We start from the raw sequence: 17,484 nt of genomic DNA on the forward strand, positions 1-17,484 counted from the left end.
ACAGAATCAGCAACGGGGACATCTTTGTTCCCGCACAAGCCCTCACGTTCGGTAGCATAACACTGTGCGGAGATTCAACCGACCGTCTTGGCCAGATCGGAAGTTCCGTCCCCGATCAGGGAGCGAGGTTAGGAGTTTCGAACCACCGACCCATCCACAGACCAATCTGGTCCCCACAAGGATCCCGAGCTCGGTCGGGGATATCCGAAGCACCGAAGCCTTAACTACGGGCCCCGCGTTCGACCAAGTCCTCGGATCCCTCTCTTTTGAAGAGTCGGCCCTTAGAACGGACTTAACCGGGGCGACAGGATCGCTGCAAAAGGTTTTGACCGAACATGCCCCCTCACAGTGTCCACGGAGGTTAACTCCGAAAAACATCCGATGATGTATCAGGACGAGTCCTCGGCGTTAAGCGAGATGCTCGGCTTGACCCAATCGTTGCATATCTCAAACAGCCTGAACCACTCCCAGTATGGCTCAGAATATGGGGACTCTTATGGCCCACCCACTGATGTCTACTACGCAACCTTCTCCTTGTAGACGTTGTTGGGCCTCCAAGTGCAGAGGTTTGTAGGACAGTAGCAATTTTCCCTCAAGTGGGTGACCTAAGGTTTATCAATCCGCGGGAGGCGTAGGATGAAGATGGTCTCTCTAAAGCAACCCTGCAACCAAATAACAAAGAGTCTCTTGTGTCCCCAACACACCCAATACAATGGTAAGTTGTATAGGTGCACTAGTTCGGCAAAGAGAAGGTGAAACAAGTGCAATATGGATGGTAGATATAGGTTTTTGTAATCTGAAATTACAAAAACAGCAAGGTAACAAATGGTAAAAGTGAGCACGAACGGTATTGCAATGCATGGAAACAAGGCCTAGGGTTCATACTTTCACTAGTGAAGTTCTCTCAACAATGATAACATAATTGGATCATATAACTAGCCCTCAACATGTAACAAAGAGTCACTCCAAAGTCACTAATAGCGGGAAACAAACAAAGAGATTATTGGCGGGTACGAAACCACCACAAAGTTATTCTTTCTGATCGATCTATTCAAGAGTCCGTAGTAAAATAACACGAAGCTATTCTTTCCATTCGATCCATCATAGAGTTCGTACTAGAATAACACCTTAAGATACATATCAACCAAGACCCTAATGTCACCTAGATACTCCATTGTCACCTCAAGTATCCGTGGGTATGATTATACGATATGCATCACACAATCTCAGAATCATCTATTCAACCAACACATAGAACTTCAAAGAGTGCCAGAAAGTTTCTACTAGAGAGTCAAAACGTGTGCCAACCCCTGTGCATAGGTTCCCAATGTCACGAACCCGCAAGTTGATCACCAAAACATACATCAAGTACTCACATGAATCCACGTGTGCCAACCCATATGCATAGGTTCCCAATTGTCACAAACCCGCAAGTTGATCACAGCAGATAGACACGTGCAAGACATACATCAAGTGTTCTCAAAGACTCAATCCGATAAGATAACTCCAAAGGGGAAACTCAATTCATTACAAGAAGGAGAGGGGGAAGAACATCATAAGATCCAACTATAGTAGCAAAGCCCATGGTACATCGAGATCAAGACATCTCAAGAACACGAGAGAGAGAGAGAGAGATCAAACACATAGCTACTGGTACATACCCTCAGCCCCGAGGGAGAACTACTCCCTCCTCGTCATGGAGATCGCCGGGATGATGAAGATGGCCACCGGAGATGGATTCCCCCTCCGACAGGGTGCCAGAACGGGCACCATATTTGTTTTTGGTGGCTACAGAGGCTTGCGGCGGCGGAACTCCCGATCTAGGTTTCTTTTTGGAGGTTTCTAAATTTATAGGAATTTATGGCGGTGGAATTACGTCAGTTGGGCCCACGAGGAGGTCACAAGCCTGCGCGCCACCACGGGGGGGGGGGGGGGGGGCGTGAGGGCTTGTGCCTCCCTCGTGGCCCATCTGGCCTTCTCCCAAAGCTTCGGGGGTCTCTTTTGGTCCAAAAAAAGTTTCATTCCATTTGGACTCCGTCTGAAAATGGGCCAAAAACACGGAAAAAACAGAAACTGGCACTTGGCACTGAGTTAATAGGTTAGTCCCAAAAAAGATATAAAATAACATATTCATGCATATAAAACATCCAAAGTTGACAAGATAATAGCATGGAACCATAAAAAATTATAGATACGTTGGAGACGTATCAAGCATCCCCAAGCTTAACTCCTGCTCGTCCTTGAGTAGGGAAGTGATACAGAATGAATTTTTGATGTTGCATGCTACCTAGCATAATTGTCCTTTGTAATCCTTTCACATGACATGAATGTTCAGATCTGTTAGATTCAAAACAATAGTTTGCTATTGATGTGGAAACAATAATAATTCAAGCAAACTAGCAAGGTAATCATGAACTTTCAAAATAACAAGGCCAAAAGAAAGTTATCCCTACAAAAGCATATAGTGTGGCTATGCTCTATCATCATTGCACAACGAATTTAAATCATGCACAACCCCGGTATTGGCCAAGTAATTGTTTCACACCTTTACTTTCTCAAACCTTTTCAACTCTCACGCAATACATGAGTGTGAGCCATGGTTTTAGCACTATAAGTGGTGTGGAATGTGGTGGAGGTTGCAAGAAAAACAAGGAGAAGATGGTCACATTAACTAGGCATATCAATAAGCTGTGGAGATGCTCATCAATAGATATCAATGTGAATGAGTAGGGATTTCCATACAAATGATGCACTAGAGCTAAGAGTATGTGAAAGCTCTTAAAGAAAACTAGTGGGTGTGCATCCAACTTGCTTGCTCACGAAGACCTAAGGCAATTTTGAGGAAGCCTATCATTGGAATATACAAGCCAAGTTATATAATTAAAATTTCCCACTAGCTATATGGTGGTGACAAAACGAGAGACTCTCAATCATGAAGATCATGGTGCTTAATATGCACAAGTGTGGAAAAGTGGTAGCATTGTCCCTTCTCTCTTTTTCTCTCATTTTTTAGATATATATATTTTTTGGTGGGCTCTTTGGCCTCTTTTTTTTGGTGGGCATCTTTGGCCTCTTTTATTTCTTCACATGGGATAATGCTCCATCAATGATGATCATCACACTTTCAACTCAAAGCTTAGAGCAATGATGACTCTATCTGAAATGCGTTCGGTAGTGTACCGTGACAATGATCTAGCATGTCATAGACATTAATGGAAACATCATGCTAGCTATCTTACGATCATGCAATGGCAATGTAGACGTGGTGGCACATGTCATGGTGGTAGTTGCATGGCAATATATCTCGGAATGACTTTGGAAAAGCCATAGTAGGTAGGTATGGTGGCTGTTTTGAGGGAGGCTAATGGTGGGTTTTGTGCACCGGCGAAAGTTGCACGGCACTAAGAAGATAGTGATGGTGGAAGGTGAAAGTGCATCTAAACCATGGACTCAACATTAGTCATGAAGAACTCATATACTTGTTGCAAAAGTTTTATTAGTAATCGAAACAAAGCATTCAACACATACTCCTAGGGGAAGGGTTGGTAGGTATAAACCATCGCGCGATCCCGACCGCCACACAAAGGATGACAATCAATAGACTAATCATGTTCAGATTTCATCACATAGCGGTTCACCATACGTGCATGCTACGGGAATCACTAACTTCAACACAAGTATTTCTAGATCCACAACACCTTACTAGCATGACTTCAATATTACCAAAACCACAACTCAAAACTAATTGAGATGAATTAAACTTCTCTAACTATTCAATGCACATGAAGGTGGAAGTTTTCGTATCCCTTTGGATAACTACCCCTTTTGAGACTCTTTCAAAGCATAGATCAACTACCAAGCCATGCACCGCTGTGCTTAAAAGATATAAGTGAAGCACATAGAGCAAAAGTATCTAGCTCAAAAGATATAAGTGAAGCACATGTGAGCTGAATTGTCTACCAAAGGATATAAGTGAAGTTCGACAAAGTCACGGTGAGTGCATGTCTCTCTCTCTAGGTGTGAAGCAAGGATGATTGTGACAAAAAAAGACTCCTACGATACAAGACGCTCCAAGAAAAACACATAACATGTGGTGAATAAAAATATAGCCCCAAGTAACGTTACCGATGGATTGAAGACGAGAGAGGGGATGCCTTCCCGGGGCATCCCCAAGCTTAGGCTTTTACGGCATCCTTGAATCTCTTGGGGTGCCTTGGGCATCCCCAAGCTTGAGCTCTTTCCACTCTTTATCTCTTTGTCCATAAGAACTTCACCCAAAACTTGAAAACTTCACAACACGAAACTTAAACAGAAACTCGTGATATCATTAGTATAAGAAAGCAAATCACCACTTCCTTATGTACTGTAGAAAACTTAAATTCTACTTATGTTGGTGTTGGGTTACTATATTTTCAATCTTCCATGGCTAATACCCTCCGATAGTGTCCATAGTTTCATCAAAATAAGCAACCAACACAACAAAAACAGAATCTGTTAACAGCAGACCAGTCTGTAGCAATCTGTATATTTCGTATACCTCCGGTACTTAAAAAATTCTGAAAAATTACGACAGTCTGAAGAAATTGCATAGAAATCAGAAGAAAAAGGAATCAACTCAAAATCTCTTACAGAAAAAATGAAAATTCTTTTCGTGAGCACAAACTTTCTGTCTTTTCCAGCATGACCAAACGATCATCCCCAAGACTAATCATAACGGTTTTTCTTGGCACAAACGCAAAAAGAAACACAAAAAACACAATCATAACAGAATTATGAAAGTTTGGAAAACACAAAACAGGAAGCAAAAAGCAAAGAAAAATTTATTCATTGGGTTGCCTCCCAACAAGCGCTATCGTTTAACGCCCTTAGTTAGGCATTGATTTCAATGATGCTCACATAAAAGGTAAGGATTGAAACACAACGAGAGCATCATGGAGCAAATGGCTAGAACATTTAAGTCTAACCCACTTCCTATGCATAGGGATTTTGTGATCGAACAATTTATTGGAGTAAGAATCAACTAGCATAGGAAGGCAAAACAAGCATAGCTTCAAAAATTTCAACATATGGAGAGGAAGCTTGATACTATTGCAATAAGTAGAAGCATATGATCCTCTCTCATAGTAATTTTCAGTAGCATCATGAATGAATTCAACAATATAACCAGCACCTAAAGCATTCTTTTCATGATCTACAAGCATAGAAATTTTACTACTCTCCACATAAGGAAGTCTATTCTCAAGAATAGTAGTGGGAGTATCGTCAAAGACTTGAGCACTACAAATTGTGTCCACAATGAAAAAGCAAGGTTTAGCAAAGGGGTACTTGAGAGTATGACAAGTTTTATCATCCCTCTTCTTTAAAGAATAAGTATCCTCGCAATAATCATCATAGATAGGGGGCATGCTTTCATCAAACTGATTTTGATCATTCAAAGTGGAAGAACTAAAAAGATCATCTTTATCAAATATAGCATCTCCAAGCTTGTGGCTTTGCATATCATTAGCATCATGGGTATTCAAAGAATTCATGCTAAGAACATTGCAATCATGCTCATCATTCACATATTCTATGCCAAGCATTCTATGTAATTCTTCTTTCAGCACTTGAGCACAATTTTCCTTCCCATCATGCTCACGAAAGACATTGAAAAGATGGAGCATATGAGGCATCCTCAATTCCATTTTTTTGTAGTTTTCTAGCGAAAGAACAAGAAACAAAAAGATTCGATTGCAAGATCTAAAGATATACCTTCAAGCGCTAACCTCCCCGGTAACGGCGCCAGAAAAGAGCTTCGTTGACGGGAGGTGAGTGCTGCATACCTAGCCTCCCCGGCAACGGTGCAGAAAAGAGCTTGATGTCTACTACGCAACCTTCTCCTTGTAGACGTTGTTGGGCCTCCAAGTGCAGAGGTTTGTAGGACAGTAGCAATTTTCCCTCAAGTGGGTGACCTAAGGTTTATCTATCCGCAGGAGGCCTAGGATGAAGATGGTCTCTCTAAAGCAACCCTGCAACCAAATAACAAAGAGTCTCTTGTGTCCCCAACACACCCAATACAATGGTAAGTTGTATAGGTGCACTAGTTCGGCAAAGAGAAGGTGAAACAAGTGCAATATGGATGGTAGATATAGGTTTTTGTAATCTGAAATTACAAAAACAGCAAGGTAACAAATGGTAAAAGTGAGCACGAACGGTATTGCAATGCGTGGAAACAAGGCCTAGGGTTCATACTTTCAATAGTGAAGTTCTCTCAACAATGATAACATAATTGGATCATATAACTAGCCCTCAACATGTAACAAAGAGTCACTCCAAAGTCACTAATAGCGGGGAACAAACGAAGAGATTATTGTCGGGTACGAAACCACCACAAAGTTATTCTTTCTGATCGATCTATTCAAGAGTCCGTAGTAAAATAACACGAAGCTATTCTTTCCGTTCGATCCATCATAGAGTTCGTACTAGAATAACACCTTAAGATACATATCAACCAAGACCCTAATGTCACCTAGATACTCCATTGTCACCTCAAGTATCCGTGGTTATGATTATACGATATGCATCACACAATCTCAGAATCATCTATTCAACCAACACATAGAACTTCAAAGAGTGCCCCAAGTTTCTACTAGAGAGTCAAAACGTGTGCCAACCCCTGTGCATAGGTTCCCAATGTCACGAACCTGCAAGTTGATCAGGAAAACATACATCAAGTACTCACATGAATCCACGTGTGCCAACCCATATGCATAGGTTCCCAATTGTCACAAACCCGCAAGTTGATCACAGCAGATAGACACGTGCAAGACATACATCAAGTGTTCTCAAAGACTCAATCCGATAAGATAACTCCAAAGGGGAAACTCAATTCATTACAAGAAGGAGAGGGGGAAGAACATCATAAGATCCAACTATAGTAGCAAAGCCCATGGTACATCGAGATCAAGACATCTCAAGAACACGAGAGAGAGAGATCAAACACATAGCTACTGGTACATACCCTCAGCCCCGTGGGAGAACTACTCCCTCCTCGTCATGGAGATCGTCGAGATGATGAAGATGGCCACCGGAGATGGATTCCCCCTCCAGCAGGGTTCCAGAACGGGCTCCGGATTGGTTTTTGGTGGCTATAGAGGCTTGCGGCGGCGGAACTCCCGATCTAGGTTTCTTTTTGGAGGTTTATGAATTTATAGGAATTTATGGCGTCGGAATTGCGTCAGTTGGGCCCACGAGGAGGTCACAAGCCTGCGGGCCACCATCGGGGGGGGGGGGGGGGGGTGGCGGCGGCGTGAGGGCTTGTGACTCCCTCGTGGCCCATTTGGCCTTCTCCCGAAGCTTCGGGGGTCTCTTTTGGTCCAAAAAAAATCATCGTAAATTTCATTCCATTTGGACTCCGTGTGAAAATGGGCCAAAAACACGAAAAAAACAGAAACTGGCACTTGGCACTGAGTTAATAGGTTAGTCCCAAAAAAGATATAAAATAGCATATTCATGCATATAAAACATCCAAAGTTGACAAGATAATAGCATGGAACCATAAAAAAATTATAGATACGTTGGAGATGTATCACCCACCGCCCACCTAGTAGCAACCGTTGAAGATTTAACCGACGGGTTAGACTACGGCTCCGAGGAGCTCGAGGGTATGGACAAGGAGGCCGAGGAACCCACTCCCTCAAACACTGGGCGATGGACCGCAACGTCCACTTATGATGTCTACATGATGGACACGCCCGGTAACAACGGTGATTCCCTCCCAGCCAAACGATGACAAGTCCGGGGAGGAGAACTCAAAGCGTCGATAGCAGCGTACGCGTGCTAAGGCGAACAAAGGAAAAGCCCATTCATAGGACACTAGGGAAAATAAAACCCCAAAAGACCACGACAACCTCGGTATACCTGAACATCCACTCGAGGATGCGGACCAACCCGAGGAGCAGGACGACTCCGACGACATCAACAGATCGGACGACGATGATTATCTTCCTCCCTACGACTACCTAGAAGACGACGACCTCGCGACACCCGATGACCTTGGAGGCTAGGAAGAATTTCGACAACTACTTTTAGCTACTGCTCGAAGCTTAAAGGAAAGGCAACGTCAACTCCAGGCCGAACAAGACACCATAAATAGCAGATGGACTAAGGTACTGGCCGACGAGGAAGAGCACGGGCTTGGATGGATGGACCAGAAGAAAAGTTATCCACGTCGCCGACTATTTCCGCAATTCAATGACGAAGCCCCAAGGCCCGCATCCCCCAAGCGCACAGATTATGACCAACCCGATTGCCCGCCTCGAGGGCGCGACAAGGTGGCATCGGACGCCGAATATCACCCTGGGCCACCCCGTGGGAAGATGAAAGAGAGAACAAACCCTCATGGCAGAACTACCTACGGTACAACCTGGATAACAAGACAGGCCGCAATAGATCCATTTATGGGTCAAAAAAGCACCCCCACTAGATGGGATGGAGAGCCACCTCGGATGTCATACTATGCCACAGATCGAGATTCATACCGCACTCATCCCAACGCCGGTCTTCGGAACAAGATAGTCTGGACAAGAGGTTTTGCACACACACTATGTTTCAGTAATAAAGTAATGCAGCATCAGTTCCCAGAGGGATTCATACCCGTTAACATAGAATCGTACGACGAAACTATGGACCCTGTGGTGTGGATAGAAGACTTCCTTCTTCACATCCACATGGCGAGAGGAGATGATCTCCACGCTATCAAATACTTGTCCCTTAAGCTGAAAGGGCCAGCACGACACTGGTTGAATAGCCTGCCTGAAGACTCGATCAGAAGTTGGGAAGATCTTGAAGAAACTTTCCTATCTAACTTCCAGGGGACCTATGTTTGGCCCCCGAATTCCTCCGACCCGAGTAACGTCGTCTAGAAGGCGGGCGAGTCGGCTAGAGAATTCTGGAACTGATGCCTAACAAAGAGAAACTAAATCATGGATTGCCCATATGCCAAGGCAATAGCCTCTTTTTGGCAGAACATCCGCACGAGTGGTTGGCTCGCTAGCTCGGACAAGACAGGCCGAGGACAATGTCCATCCTCACTTCACTCATGACCCGCTTTTGTGCAGGTGAAGACAATTGGCTCGCTCGGCGCAACCACAATTCGAAAGATCCTGGAACCTCTGAAGTTCGAGACGGGAATGGCAAGCTGAGGAAAAACAAGAACAAGCGCCGCCTTCGCACACGGGATGCCGATGACACAACAATCAATGCTGGTTCCGCAGCTCCAAGCCAGGACAACGGAAGAAACCCTTAAAGGGAATAAAGACGGGCCAACCCAATTGGAAAAAATTATGGAACGACCTTGTCAAATCCACGACACCCAAGATAAGCCAGCCACTCACACCAACCATAACTGTTGGGTATTCAAGCAGGCCAACAAATTAGCGGCCAAAGAACAAGGTCGGAGCCCTCGAAGCAAAGATGACGAGGAGCCCCCTGGCTCGAACAACAGAGGCCAAAAATAGTTCCCTCCCGAGGTAAAAACCGTAAACATGATTTACGTGACACACATACCCAAGGAGGAGCGGAAACGAGCACTCCGAGAAGTCTACGCCGTAGAGCTTGTAGCACCAAAGTACAACCCATGGTCGGCTTTCCCGATCACATTCAACCGCAGGGACCATCCGACCAGTATCCGTCATGGAGGGTTGACCACCCTCGTCCTTGACCCCATTATAGATGGGTACCACCTCACTAGAGTCCTCATGGACGATGGAAGTACCCTTAATCTGATCTACGTAGATACGGTGAAAAGGATGGGCATCGACCCATCAAGAATAAAACCAAGCAACACTACCTTTAAAGGAGTAATTCCAAGCGTCGAGGCCCGTTGCTCTGGAACCATTACGCTAGAAGTCGTGTTCGGCTCACCCGATAACTTCCACAGCAAAGATTTGACCTTCGACATTGTCCCCTTCCACAGTGGATACCACGCACTGCTCGACCGCACCCCCTTTGCCCGATTTAATGCGGTGCCCCACTACGCTTATCTCAAGCTGAAGATGCCCGGACCCCGAGGAATCATCACTGTCAATGGCAACATAGGACGACCTCTCCGGACCGAAGAACACACCGCAACCTTGGCAGCAGAAGGTGAGCACGACGGTGAACCATCAAGTCACAAGCAGTTCAAGCCACGACAAGTAGGCAAGCGATCCAGATGGTGCTTGGTGTCAACAACACATGCAGTGTCATGAGATCTAACAAAAAGACCGATGGAAAGAATTCAAATCAATTATGGTTTCATAGTCAAGGAAACAAATAGAAGCAAGTATAATCGAGAATACATAATTCTACAATGTAGATAAGAATAGAATACAGTAATATTTGAAAGAAAACTTGAAATAAATATTTGAAGAACAAATAGATCAATTCAGTTAAGAGGACCACAAGGTGAGATATGCAATTTAGTAACCTACTATCCATCCATCTTGGTGGGGATACGCCCATCCATCTTTCTCTGAAATAATTTGCAATTTAAGAGCAAAATCTGAATACAACTGCCAGATCTTATCATGCCTTAGTATTTCGAACAAAATATATATAATTAAGATTTGCATCGGCCAGTACATGATTTTTCCAAGAGAGATAATTGGATGAATGCAAGGCATATGGATTTTCATACCATAAACAAACAAAAATTCAGAACACGTTAAATAAATAGACTGCATAGCTATAAATAAACAAAAATTCAGAACAGAGAAAAATAACAAAATGCAGAGCTAAGTATTCAATCTAGCCAAACTAAATTGAAAGAATTAGTGATGGATGGAATAGTATATACCTGTAGGATGCGATTTTTGCTACGTAGCGAGTGTAGAACAACCAAGATCACTACTCGGGTGTCCAAATATTCCAACACCTGAGGAACTATATGTCATGAGGCAAAATTAATGAAGCATACAAAAATTTAGAAGTAGCAGTTAACTTCAGATAGTAATCAAGGACACAAAAATTCAGAATTAGCAATACATGGCAACAATATTTACCTATAGGTGATGTAAATTCGAGGCTTTTGGGTATGCATCAGAGGAAGAACAACCAAGATGGGGTCCCTTGCATCCAATTCGTCCAGTACCTGAGGGTGTCCAACATTGTGATTCTTGAGCAGCCAAACTACTCTGTAACACATGGATGTTTTGCATCAACAAGTTGTACTCCAGGCTGTTGTTCTTGTGTGCGCCACATCCATCCAAGAAGACATATCGTCGTAAATCATGTCAAACCCCGCATTTTGTCAAGAGAGCCAACAAGTGATGTTCTCTTCGCATCCAGCTGGAATTGGCAATGTGGTCATTTTCTGTACCAAAATTCAGAAAAGTAGACCACACATGTGACTGAAAAAGAGTGTGGAACTTTGTTTTTGGCAAGCTGGTTCCTTTGTTCTCTGTTATCTAAAGCAAGCCGGATGAAGATGCAGCAGTTCTGGTGATGTCCCCCTGGCGCCTGCTAAGATCAGCACGCCGATTGAGCAAGAGATGCATGGCCCAAACTCTCAGGGATTCAGAGCAAACTGACCTCCCACTCACTGCTTCCCGCACAGAAACAAGAAATTTTCAGATTATGACCTACCGAATTATCCATCCAAACATACATAGTTTAAATAACAGATGGGCCAGATAATAGAATTCGCTAGTTCAGAGACGAAATTCTTGATAAACTTTGATGAAGGTCCTTCCCATGTGTTCCATGTGTATATATGCAGTTGATAAGAGTTTGCTCTTTGTATTCTCACTTCATGAGAAAAAAAGGAAAGACAATTCGATGAATAATGAGAGAAAAGGTGATTCAAACAAACATTGTAAACAATTTTCTATGCCTAATATAAGCCTAACAACTTGAGCACTAAAAGCATACAACCCTCAGTTTTGGGGGATGCAGAGAAAAGTGTTTAAATAACAGATAGATGTCCAAACAAATCAGCTAAACACAAGTAGCATATTAATTACCTAAGATGGTATGGGAAATTCTCAAGCGTAACTTGAATAGCATCTGGACAAAGAATTCCTCGTTTCAGTCCATCCTTAAAAGTTTGAGATACTCCCTTGTTATTCTCTCCAGCTGATACAGAGATCGGCGCTTCATTGCCATTTAAGAGATACTGGAAAATCTGGCAGCAGGTTAAGGCTAACTCCCAAGGTTGATTTCAGAGAATGGTCAAACCAACAAATCTGGCAGCATCACTGAAATGAAATGAAGCAAGAAAACATGATAAGAAAAGGATACGCAGACATGTCTATGGTGCTGTGAACGCAAGACAACTTCATCCCCATCGGCAAGGAGAGTTGTGGTGCCCTTGATGAAGTTCATATGATTTACTTGAACCCAACCTGGTTCTCCTATGACTTCCACCCAATCCACCAGCGTCACGTCCCGCCGCTCCCTGCCCACGTCCACGTCCACGGGCCGCAGCCCCGTCACCAGCTCCAGCACCACCACGCCACCTCCCACTCGGTCGCCGTCGAGCAGGCGTCGGGTGTCGCCAGGAGCCGCGACAGGCCGAAGTCGCCGAGCCGGGCGCGCATGTCGGCCTCCACGAAGATGATGGAGGAGGTCACGTTGCGGTGGACCACGTGCGGCTTCACGGCAAAGTGGAGGTACTCGAGCGCCGACGCGATCTGGGCCATTGTTCATCGCTGCCAGCGCCGCTGTGTCGTTCCTGCTCGTCGAGCTCTAGCAAGGTGATGGAGGCAGGGGCGGATCAAGGGTCAGCGGCGAGAAAAGAGATTCCATCCCATGGGTGCGAGGAGAGAATGAGTCGGCGGCGAATCTGGAAGTGATTTGGGGAAAGGGAGTGGGGCGGCGAATCTGGAAAGGATTTGGGGAAGGGGAGTGGAAGGTGGGAACGAGATGTGCGTACGTGGAGGTCGAGAGAAGGACCTTGGTTTTTTTGGCTGGTGCGATCGTGGGTTATTTGGTGGATCGATGGAACGAGTGGTGGAAGCGATGATTAAAATAAAAATCGGTGCGTCAGATTGATGGGAGACTCTCGATCGATATACCGAAGGTTTTTTTTATTAAACTAATCGGCTGATTTATCGTCTGGTTTATGGAGGGATTGAAAAAAATCGATGGAACGGTGGAAAGGCTAGCGGTAGGAAGAGGGATCGCTGGAGGTTGAACCATCACGACGCAGATCCCCCTTTAATAGTAGAGATAATCTCTCATGTGAGTAGGTATGGTTGGTGAATGTGTGCTTCCTGCGGAAATTTATGTTTTCAATGTGAATCGATAATTTTGTTCTTTCAGTCTTTCTAGAAGATGGAGCTCCCATGATTTACACATGGAACACCAATGATTTAAAACCATAATTATGTGGGTGCTAATTAGTATCTAGAGATTTTTTAGGTAAACCAATCCCTTACAATTCGAATGTTCCCAAGGGCGGCCAGTAGCATAATATTTGGTGTCTTCACTAGAAGGGTTTTGATGTTACAAAAAGAGGGGCAATTTAGGTACTTGATTGAAAAGATATAAGTAAGTTAGTTAATCATGTAAATAGATTAAGAGAGAGGAGGTGTAGACGGGCAGTGCCCACACCTTATTTTTGACCTAATGAAGCATATCATTTTCACCTTTCATCATTTATCTTTCCTAAAAATGTAGATGGATGAAATAATGTTGGAATGTCCCTTCTTGTCATTGATGTTTTTCTGGAATGTCCGAGTGGCCTATGTTTGCCGGAATGTTGATTCTCCGTATGTCCACTTCTTATCAAAGGTCATGTCGAAAATTTCCGTAAATTTCGGTATGACTTGTGCTAGAAACTAGGACATATCGAGTGTCCGGGATTTGCCGAAAGGGGAATGAATTAACATTCTGACCAAATATAGGCCCCTTTTTATTATTTATTTTATTCGGCCTAGAATTAAACTATTATACTTAAATACTCATAGGAAATATGTCTAGCCATGACGAAGCCGGGGGTTCTGGTCGCCTTGAAGAAGACCGTTTTGAGGCATCAAATCATTATTTCGATTACCCGGACGAACACCAGTTACAGATGTAGGGTGGCACTGAGAACCCCAAAACCGATACTGGCACTAGCACCGACAGGGGCACCGGCACCGACACCACCCCCAAGATCGGCAACGATGCTGATATAGCTGGTGAAGGACCGAAGCTGAAGAGGGCAAGAAAACCAAACGAGCTCGGCATCGGAAAAAATTGGTCATGGCGCTGCACCCCACAAAACTAGAGCCAACGATGCCGGAGGAAGCGCACGCGTGCTACGGAAATCAACTAGGATGCATCCTCGAAAACCACCAACATCAGCGATGAAAAGTTAAGAAAGATACCACATATGGAGCACATGCTCCTAGCGAAGTTGCACACTAGGTTCCTGTTCCTCGGGCGGACTGAAAGTAAACTTCTGTGGGATTACAAACCCATGACAAAGAAAAACAACAAGGCAATGGTGACGTTCACCAACGGCTTGTCCGCCTAGAAAGTAAGGGTGAAAAAAGCGATTGCGAAGAATGAACCATGGTCCAAGATTCATGCTGACAATCCGTCACTAACGGAAGAGGACTTCGAAAAATTCAAGGAGACTTGCGCTACACAAGAAGTCAATAAAAAGTCGGAGAAAATGTAGGCGCTTCAGGTCAGGAACACGCCTCCCCACCGTCTGTGAAGTCGTGGTTACTGAATTCTCACAAAGTAGATGTTGTACATACAACAAAAAATATGCAACTAAAAAAATATCTTGACATGTAGGCATGGCAACTAGGACATTTTTATTTAGCAAATAAAAATCTTGGAAACATCGTTGGAAAATACACACGTATTTTCTGGCGACTATGACAACCTTTATCTCCCAAAATAGTGTGAAACTATTAGAACGCAAAACTTTTTCCTTAAATATGTTTAACATCTTTAAAAAAATATCACATATCCCCCCCCCCCCCCCCCCCCCCCCCCCAAAAAAAAACTAAATGGGGCTGTGACTTTTCTCCCAAACTAGTTAATGCAAAACTTTCACACTGTGGCAAGTAGGCACGCTCTTCTCTGGTAAGTAGGCCAGTTTTTATTTGACAAGCTGGTAGAATCGATAACTTTTGTTAAATCAGATCTGGCAAGTTAGGCACACTCGTGGTAGTTAAAGCTGGTAGGTTTCAAAAAACTATTGTATAAGTATGGTGCTTTTTTTATCTAGCAAACTAGTATGACATATAGTGATAACTAGGCCATCTTTTACCTGGAAAGTATGCAAAAAAGGTTTTGGTGAAAAATATGGAAGACATATCAGCTAACAGAATGTTTTCGAGAAAAAAAAAACACAACCAAAAAAATTGTGAGGTCGAAGAAATGAGTTACTGACTAAATTCTGATAGCTAAGAGCATAGTCCTTCTTCCTTTCAATTTATTTTGTAACTATCTTCTTACTATGCTCGCCTCGCAACAAGAATTTGTCCACTAAGTGTGAGAGTATCAATTTGCCCTCAACTTTGTTGGTTGCCTGCAGATACTCTATCCCAACTTCAGCATAATTAGCAGACAACTCTACTTTGATGTGGATTGAATCAGCGAGATCCCATGTGTATACCCAGCTTTTTTCATACTTGAGGATGATGACGCTGCATATTTTGGGAGCATACAAAAAAACTTGTTATCCAGAAAAATAATTTTGCTTCTCAGAACACAAAAATAGGTAAAAAATGCATTGAACATAAAAAAAGATGGGATAATCTAATTAGCGACGCCGCACATTGTCCTACATGACACCATTAACCAAAAATAGTCAAAGCACAACTAATTATGGAATTTGGATGTAATTTTTTGGCAACCTATATGACAAATAAAATAGAATTGACATAGAGTAAACTAAACTTGACAACTAAAATGTAGCTTGACAAATAAAAATAGAATCATCACAAATGGACAAACAACTAGAGTGTATAAAAATTTGGTAACAACTCGACGCAGTTTCAACTGACTGCTAGAGTGTTAATTTTTTCCGTGCAAGATGTATGAAATAAAAATGACAACTCAGCACAACAAAAACGGACACCTAACGTGTAATGTACTTTTGGTAACAACTCTACATGGTTTAAAACCGACTGCTAGAGTGTTAATTTATTTTTGGCAAATTGTATGAAATAAAAATGGTTATTCAACACAGTTAAAACTGACAACTAGAGTGTACAATTTTTTTGACAACATCCCAACACAGTTTAACTTTATTCTGAAGGGCAAGCCATATTAAATAAAAAATGACAACTTGGCACAATGAAAACTAAAAACTACAACAAAACATCTTGACAACTAGGCATAAATAACAAGTAATTAAATTCGCATTGACCTGACAGAGCATGCATATACAAAGGGTTTCCCGCAGTAAAATATAGTGCCGTCCATCATGTGACATCCTGTAGCATAATGATTCTACTGTAACCAGTGCATGCGAGCGAAGGCACGAATAGCAACCGCATGATTAGTCTCGCGCGAATCACAGCACATCGCCGCACGGGAACGACGAGCTGCGCACGCCTCAAGTTAGATTTTCCAACCATCTTTTAGTTAATGGCAAACTATAAATAATTTGCGAAAAAAGTGTTGTTGACCTCTTTATTGAAACATTCACTCTAAGTTATTGTGCATTTGTGATCTTCTCCACAACTTCTTGCATGGATTCGGCACACACTAGTGGGGACGGGGCCTTTAGCCCCGGCCCGTAAGGGGCTTTAGTCCCGGTTCACCAACCGGGATTAAAGGGGCGGGACTAAAGGCCTAACCTTTAGTCCTGACCCTGTTTCAAACCGGGACTAAAGGTGCTCCACGTGGGCGCCTCGTAGCTCCCTCAGGGGCAGGCCCTTCAGTCCCGGTTCGTTACACGGACCGGGACTAAAGAGTTTCAGATTTTGTTTATTTTTGGGTTTTAGGGTTTTAGGGTTTAGGTGTTCGGGAGATTAACGTGATGCCTCGTTTGGTTTTCGGGAATTAGTTTTCATATAATTCTAAATAGAAATAATTATGCATATATATATAAGATTAACTTATCTTACAAGCGAGCATATATATACAATTATATGGAGATCTGAATTATCGGGACTAGAGCCCGTCTATTCGATTACATGGACGAACATCGGTAATGGCCGCTAGCTACACTAAATCGTCATTTGTCATCTATAGCTTCCGTCCTCATAAAGGTCGCAAGCTCCTCTGCAACAGCAATCGCGCGTTGTTCTGGTAGGACCTTCTCCCTCATGGCCGTGTACTATATAAAAAGAGGAGATGAATATGAATATCAATCATGATAACAAAGAATGACGGGTAAAAATAGAGTTGTGAATGTTCATTGCTTACGTCGAATCTGTGATCCTTGTGCTCAGAGGTAAACGTGCGAATGGTCTCACAAACATAGTATCCGCATAGATGCGTCCCCCGTGGCTGCTGGTCGCACTTTACGAGAATAGAATATATAGAATCAAAATAATAATCTAGCATCATAAA

General features: G+C 43.3%; 1 protein-coding gene across 1 annotated transcript; it reads right to left on the reverse strand.

Annotated features, from left to right (window-relative positions):
- Positions 1 to 11,089: 11,089 nt before the first annotated feature.
- On the reverse strand, positions 11,090 to 12,879 carry LOC123440592. Its single transcript, XM_045117156.1, has 3 exons — positions 12,259 to 12,879; positions 11,982 to 12,142; positions 11,090 to 11,766 (listed from the first exon to the last, which is right to left on the reverse strand). The coding sequence occupies exons 1-3, from the start codon at positions 12,664 to 12,666 to the stop codon at positions 11,670 to 11,672; spliced, it is 666 nt and encodes a 221-aa protein (XP_044973091.1). The 5' UTR covers positions 12,667 to 12,879; the 3' UTR covers positions 11,090 to 11,669.
- Between the last annotated feature and the right edge of the window lie 4,605 nt (positions 12,880 to 17,484).

Source organism: Hordeum vulgare, chromosome 3H (genome assembly GCF_904849725.1).
Source record: "Hordeum vulgare subsp. vulgare chromosome 3H, MorexV3_pseudomolecules_assembly, whole genome shotgun sequence".
Taxonomy (NCBI): domain Eukaryota; kingdom Viridiplantae; phylum Streptophyta; class Magnoliopsida; order Poales; family Poaceae; genus Hordeum; species Hordeum vulgare.